The 7872-nt window shown below is 41.9% G+C and overlaps 1 protein-coding gene across 1 annotated transcript in view; it reads right to left on the bottom strand.

Annotated features, from left to right (window-relative positions):
* The window catches only part of LOC104522637 (atlastin-2), a gene marked incomplete at its 5' end in the record, with an annotated part of 17856 nt that extends 10591 nt beyond the window's left edge, over window positions 1-7265 (bottom strand). Inside the window, 2 exons of the mRNA XM_010164989.1 lie at window positions 868-1002; window positions 6985-7265. Coding sequence (XP_010163291.1) covers window positions 868-1002; window positions 6985-7265 — 416 coding nt within the window. The remainder of the gene's footprint in view (window positions 1-867; window positions 1003-6984) is intronic.
* Window positions 7266-7872: the final 607 nt, after the last annotated feature.

Genomic DNA, 7872 nt, shown 5'->3' with positions numbered 1-7872 from the left:
AGTGATTTCTCCCCAGAGCCCAAACAGATTATTGCAATTTAACTGTTTTTTAGCCAGAGAACTGTTTGGTTAGCTATGAAATTTGATAAAACTTCCTGCATGTCCCTAAGCCACTATCTGTTTAAGATCAGTGTCCCATATTAATTGGCCATCAGATTATTTCCTTTGCAAATGCAAATGGTATGAAAGTTAAATAATAAGAGCTTTTGGTTCAGGAGAACATAAAAAGCTCAAGATACACCACCAGTATTGTGGAATAAATATTTATTAACAACTTTGCACTTTGTTTCAGCATGAAGATAAACACTTACAACCAAATTTTGTAGATAAACAGACCTAGAGTTAAAAAGATGCACCAGCTTTGAGTAGATTAGAATAGTGACTTTTATCCCCCGTTAAGACTTCGTCTTTTTTTTAAAGGACTACCTGTTAAACTATATGGAATAACCAGCTTCCTGACACTGAAGCTGCTTACAGCACTTATAGCCATGTATTACATTTCACTTGAACACAGCTACAAGTTAGAACACATTCTCAGCTCTCAAGAAAAATTTTGTCTACGTACAGCATTTACAGACATTAGAGCTTTAAAACACTCACAGGATAACCCACCCATCAGCCTGGACAGAGCTAACTTTGCCAAAACCAAGTAACCTCAGAATGGGACTATTGTTGGAGACTGAATCTTACAACCCAGCAGGACAAGTCATACATGCACTGATACAAGGTTTTCAAGTATGTTATGCAGCTATTGAACACAAAGAAAAGCAACTGATACTTGAACTGCCTCCGTAAAACCCCTGGCTTTAAAGGTACACACACAGAGGCAAAAATCCTTACAGACATCTATTTGAGTCAAGCACTTACCTTTGTTCCATTAGGTTTATCAATTACAAATACTTCACTCCAAATCTGAATGCCGGTGGTTTCTCGCTCACATCCACCTCTCCACGTAAACCCAGTCAATGGCTCAGTGTTTCCACCTATCCAGCAAGGAGAAGTCTACAAAACAAGAGGAGACACTTATTTAAAACCAAGGAAGTTTTTTGTTTGTTTTTTAACATGCTATGTTTTAGCAGACTTATAGAATCATAGAATGGTTGGGTTGGAAGGGACCTTCAAGATCATCCAGTTCCAACCCCCCTGCCAGCAGCAGGGACACCTTCCACTAGACCAGGCTGCTCAAAGCCTCATCCAACCTGGCCTTCAACACCTCCAGGGAGGAGCAGCCACAACTTCCTTGGGCAACCTGTTCCAGTGTCTGACCACCCTCACAGTGAAGAACTTCTTCCTAATAGCTAATCTAAACCTCCCCTCTTCCAGTTTAAAGCCATCACCCCTTGTTTTGTCACTAACTGCCCTTATGAAAAGTCCCTCCCCAGCTTTCTTGTAGCCCCTTCAGGTACTGGGAGGCCACTATAAGATCTCCCTGGAGCCTTCTCTTCTCCAGGCTGAACAGCCCCAACTCTCTCAGCCTGTCTTCATAGGAGAGCTGCTCCAGCCCTCGGATCATCCTGGTGGCCTCCTCTGGACTTGTTCTAGCTGCTCCAGGTCTCTCTTGTGTTGGGGGCTCCAGAACTGGATGCAGTACTCCAGGTGGGGCCTTACGAGAGCGGAGTAGAGGGGAAGAATCACCTCCCTTGACCTGCTGGCCACACTTCTCTTGATGCAGCCCAGGACTTCCACATTGTTCTCTCATATTCCTCAGAGCTAACTGACAACACTACACAAAATAATTAAACACAATGCTACTCTGTTGTGTTTCAATGATCATCCACAAAGCAGTGTTGTTTGAATCTACTGGATTTCAGTGGTTGCAAAACTCTTCAGCCACTGAAGAGTACATGTGCTCAGCTTTCAAGTCTCAAGCACTCGGAGCTAATGAGAACAGCTCTGTTTTGTCCATTGATACCACCTCACACTCATGCTCTTCTCTCACAGTGGTGAGAACTCAACTCAAAAGTAGTTGTAAATAGCATGTATTTTAATTACAGGAACAGCTACACCTCTGCAATGAGCAACAAACCTGATCTTGACTTAATCCTCTCCTTTTCTCCTCACAAACAAGTCAACTGTTGCACTAATGGAGGCCAGCACAAAACTTCTAATACCAGCTTGAAAAGCCAAAGAGAACAGGTAAGGACCAGATCTACAATGTATACTTGTCACAGTCACAAAATAGTGTTTCCTAAGTGATTAGGATACAAGAGAACAGGTCATGTTGAGAGTTTGATACATGTCAATCAACCCACACATATTAAAATTTTACTGGCACATGCCCACTTTGAGAGAGGCTGTCAGAGAGTTGAGTACAGTTGGCAGCTAACATTTCTGGCTGATGGTACTGTAACGAGGTCTTCAGTCCTCAAGGACAGGCCACACACAGAACAGTGGTCACACAGCATAATCCAGCCATTATATGAGCACATTTAACCCAGAAATGTAGTTTATATACTGGCCAAGCAAGGAGTACGAACTGGCACCCTGCAGAATCTCACTGCAATAGGTTTATATACACTGAAATCCTACAAGAGAGTAAGTGGTAGACAGACGATAGTTCAGCTGATGAGGGGCTTAGAGAAGAACCTTTATTTCACAGTCTAGAACACAGCATGCTGGCAGAAAAGAAAGAGATGTTTAATGAATTTGCCTCCAACTGCCTAGAGAAGATTACAAGCCAGGAAAGTGTGCTCTTTAAGGTCAAAGGGGAGACTTCTCAATTCACTAGGCTATGCTCTCTACCTTGCTGACTCTGTGCTGGCAGCTTTTAGGAAAGAGCTCAAGATACATCTTTGCACATCTCAGAAAACAGCATGAGCACCCAGGGGCTGTACAGAATAGAAATACTTACTACAAATAAGTAAAACTACTTATTTCTAAAGTAGGATGGGGGGAAAAAAAACAAACCTGAACAACACGTGCATGTTCCTGATGCCTAACAGCATGCAGAGCAAACCATACTAAGAGGGAAAAGTAATCCAGCAGCTCTGCACCAGCATTCCCCCAAATGCTAAAGTGCACACCACTCAGCTCAGCTATTTGGATCAGACATGGCAAAAGTAAATGAGATGAGCAGATAAAGATTTAGAAAATGAACACAGGTATCCAATTGAAGAGAACCAAAGCTCTTTACAGGTAGGTTGTTTGGAAATTTTTCTTTCTGTTGTTGTTTTGTTTTGGGGTTTTTTTGGTTGGTTGGTGTTGTCATGCACATCCACCTCTACCAGAGAGGTTATGCAAAACCTGAACAGCTTTACCCTGCAGGTTTTTTTTTATCCCAGAATATGCCCACACATCTACTGACCGCTCTAGAAATCAAAGATCTGGGCCTGCTTTGGGCTTCAGTACACTCCAGGGTACAGTTCTGCAAAGCTGAATCATGTTTCACAGGTATACATCAATGGACTGTAGCTTTTCAGTTTTCAAAAGAATCCCTTACATTATTCAACAATAATGTTCCATTTGTCATTTGTACAAGAATACTTTTTGCAAGTTTGGTCCAAAAATTATCCTTATTTGTAGCAATTCAGAGCAAAACTACACAAATCTTTTGACAAGTCCCTTAATGAGCACTAGGTAGGGCCACATTTGATTTCATGTGATTCACATCACAGGAGTCTTTGGTATCTTAATGGGCACAACTTCAGCTGAAGCTGCTTCATCTTGTGGATGACTGCACTTAAGCCTGACCTCTGAATCAGTTTGAAGCACTCCTACCTTGTTACTCCCCATCTTTCCTTAGTTAGAACTCAGTGTTTTAACAGGCTCCTTTCATCAAATTGGCTTGAAAGATATTCAAGAGACAGGAGGAGGAAAAAAAAGACTGTCCCTGCATGAAATCAAGCTAGAAATTGCACTACAATTTTGTATTAGTAACCTAAAAGATAACCTCTCTAAATATATTCCACATTAAGGAAAGGACCGATGCAGCTTTATTTGCATAGTGCCATTAGTACACAGTGCACCTCGCAGTTTAATACCAGCTAAGAAGGTTAATACTCCTGTAAAAAAAAAGCTTTTAAATCTAAATTTACTAGTGTAACTGCACCCAACTCTTCATAAGCCTTAAACTGCAACAAAGGATCCTTATAGCAGCTTGTGGAGTACACAAGGACTGCTGTTTTGTGGCAGATTATTCTGTTCCATTTCAAATGAGCAATGGTAACACTAAGCAGCAGTGCCTGAAATGAGATGCCCACCTCCCTGAAGTTACTGGCCAATCTCAGCCATGCCAAAATTCTTACCTGTGACTTCAACTGGCATAAGTGAGATTTTTAGAACGGTAACTTTCCACATACCTCCAGCTCTTGGTTTAAGACAAGAAAATGGGATTCTAAAGCATCTTGGTAAATTTTTCATCACACATGTTAATATCCACAAGGAAGGATATCCCCAAATTGCTTGATTAGTGTACAAATTGAAACATAGAATCGTTTGGTTAGAAAAGACCTTTAAGACCATCAAGTCCAACCATACCTGTCCACTACTAAACCATATCTCTGAGCACCTCATCTACACGACTCTTCAATCCCTCCAGGGATAGGGACTCAACCACTTCTCTAGGTGGCCCATTCCAGTGCCTGAGAAACCTTTCAGTGAAGACATTTTTCCTCACACCAAACCCGTACCTCCCCTGGTGCAACTTGAGCCCATTACCCCTTGTTCTATCACTAGTTACTTGGGGGAAGAGACACACACTCAGCTCTCTCCACCCTCCTTTCAGGGACTTGGACAGAGCCAGAAGGTCTCCCCTCAGCCTCCTTTTCTCCAGGCTCAACAACCCCAGTTCCCTCAGCCAGGAACTCATCACACTTGTGCTCCAGACCCTTCCCCAGCTCCGTTGCCCTTCTCTGGACATGCTCCAGCACCTCCACGTCCTTCTTGGAGTGAGGGGCCCAAAACAGAACCCAGCACTCGAGGTGCAGCCTCACCAGTGCTGAGTACAGGGGAAGGACAACTTCCCCAATGCAGATGCTTTAGTATTTTGTGCAGGATCCAATATTTAGTTCACAGAAAATACAGACTTGTCATTAAGCCTGACTGAAGATGGAGTGATCAGACTACGGAGTTCTATAAAACTATACCAAGGCCTCCCCTCCTGTACTGAAGTTTGCATGAGCACAGGGGATACCATTAGACTTGACACAATTCAGAACTGCTCAAAAGAGGAGGTGTGGCACTTATCTTCTCTCATCCCCAACTCCCATCCATCAGCTTGCAGCAGCTCTGATGCTTGTCAAACCCCTTTCCCTAAGCCCACAGATGTCACTGAGCTGGCAGGAAAACAGTTCAGCAAAGTGCAGTGTCTTCTGATGCATCATCAAGTTGGATCAGCTCAGCTAAGGGCCTGCAAGTATTACAGCTTCAGAATGCAAATGCCTGGCCAGAAGCAGCACGTGGAGAGCAAGACCTCTCTGATTTTGGGAGATAGTTTTTACATGAGACAGCCCAGCTTGCCTCCATCTTCAGTTTAAGTGAAACAAATGGTATTTTGAAGGACAGCTATAGAAAAAATGAAAAAAAGTGATTGTATAATAAAGGGAACAGAGAGGCATGATATTACACAAGGGTGAAACAGTGTTTCAATCCATTTTGCTTTATGAACTTTATGTTTTATTTCACAATCTGAGAGTATTTGCTTAAAGCCCATCCTTTCTACTTTTGGAAGGCTCTAGCACTACCTCTACCCAGCCACCATCTAACTCAAATTGTTACACTTCTTGGGAGCTCAGGTTTTTTTTCTAGGTTGGGATTTTTTCCTAGGTTGTTTTGTTTTTAATATAAACAGGACACTAGAGAGGTTTTATATACACACACACACAAAAGGCCACCCACTGAAAAGCTGTATCAATGAAATGTTTATTTCTCCATAGGGTAAGAGTCTTAAGAAGTTGGGAGCATCAGCTTGCTACTCTGTATTCCTCCTACCACATCCTCAGTGTCTTTCTTACAGAGCTCTTGGCAAACCAGTGAGAGGAATTCAATAGCAGGCACTACTGGGAGTGAGAGAAAGGAAATCTTCATCTGCCAAACTACCAGCAGCTTCTTTGCAACATTCCCATATTTCCTGTAACTGCAGGGTTCATCTTGATTTCTCCTCAAGTTAGCTAGCACAAAAGGTAAAATGGATGCAGTCATGGTTAGTTTCTGCTACTGTGAATTCCAACTCCTAAGAACACTGACTGAAAAAGAAGTCAGTTCTGGTGGGGTTTTTGGTTTTGATTTGGTTGGGTTTTTTTAAGAGTTTTCAAAAGTAACAAAACACTGAATTATCAATATTCACGATGCAGATTAAAAGAAACACACCACAACCTGTGATGGGCAGACGTATACATTCACATGAGGCCCTACCCCACCTTCTCCTTACCAACCAAGAGGTCAAAGTATAATAGACACAAGCCAACACCAGCCAAAAGCTACAAACTAAGAGAAGAAACTAAATCTTGGACCAAGCATTCATTAACCAATGACTTTAAAGGATTTTAACAAGTTCCTGGATTATGTTCAGATACACATTCCAAGCAGCAAACAGGAGACTTTCTCCCTTTTGCCACACCTCAGGTTTAATCAGATTTAGTCCCCCAATAGCTACCTGATAAGAACTCTTCCTTTTGCAACAATGGGTAAGCAAGTGCTACAATACGATTTCTGTCAAAGCAAGAGTCCTCCAAGCCATCACCTGGATGAGCCCTTCCCCAAAGCTCAACTAGAAGGCCACCAGGTTGCCTTATTCACGTTCTTCACATGTCCACTTACATCAGGACACCAATAAGTTCCCTTGGTGACTGCAGGAAAACTTATATTGAAAACTGTCAATTAAATAAACTTCCTCACAGAGTAGAAACAGAGTAGCTGTCTTCCCCACCCCCCAATAAGTGAGAAAAATTTGACCTGCTATATTTATGCTCAAGTCAACAAATACCAAGATTAATGACTAAAACACCAAACTACTTTTTTTCTGCAGGGAAAATCCAAATTACTCACCCTGTTATACATGTATCTAAGCATGAAGTCCAGCAGAAAAGATTTTCCTTTGCGGAAAGCTCCTGCTACAGACACAACTACTATGTTCAGATCTTTGATGTGTTCCTGAAGCAAGATTTTTTCCAATGCTCGTTCATCTAATTCAAAGTTATGGTCATCTTCATGAGCGAGAACAATCTGTATGGGGCATGGCTTATCCAAATCCACCTCTTCATCTGAGTCTGGCAGGGCATCCGAGTCAGGTAGGGCATCCTCTTCCTCTTCTTCCTCATAATGCTTACCTGCAAATTGACAGGTTACAATATATTAGTAAGTCAGAGCTTAGGGCACTAGGCATTTCTTTGAAGTGAAGCCTGGAGCTGGGCTTTCATTCCCAGCAGCAAGAGTGATGTTCTTGGGAACGTGCATGGGCAGACAATGAGATCAACAGCAGTTCCCTGTCTGTTTTCATCAGTTTTGCATAGAGTCTTCATTTCAGATCTGCAGCATTCTCTGTGTTTTAAGAAATCACAAAAAGAAAACTGGTTTTCAGCATCAAAACCCCTTTTAAAAGCTTCTTAATTATAACTACCATTAAAAAAAATCAAGGGCTTTTTCTCTCTTATCTAGAAAAAAATTAGTTTAAAATAGCCTCCAAAGACAACAAAAAAGGCCATTTTTAGATCACTACCTTCTTTTACTATTGTAAGGGGTGGGGAATCAATGTTTTCTGTCAGTTTTGCTTGCCAACATGTACAAGCAAGACCACTGATCTAGTACGTAACCCCAGGATTAAATACATCAGCAGATGTCTTAAGTTCCTCTCCAATTCTAACACATTACACCCATTTCAATCCTCAGTACAGCACAGACTTCAGAGTACCTATTCATGCTTGCAAGAGGATAAAC

This window comes from Antrostomus carolinensis, unplaced genomic scaffold (genome assembly GCF_000700745.2).
Source record: "Antrostomus carolinensis isolate BGI_N321 unplaced genomic scaffold, ASM70074v2 scaffold16593, whole genome shotgun sequence".
Lineage (NCBI taxonomy): Eukaryota > Metazoa > Chordata > Aves > Caprimulgiformes > Caprimulgidae > Antrostomus > Antrostomus carolinensis.
The sequence above is the reverse complement of the archived record's forward strand: the minus strand, read 5'-3'. Positions and strand labels throughout refer to the sequence as shown.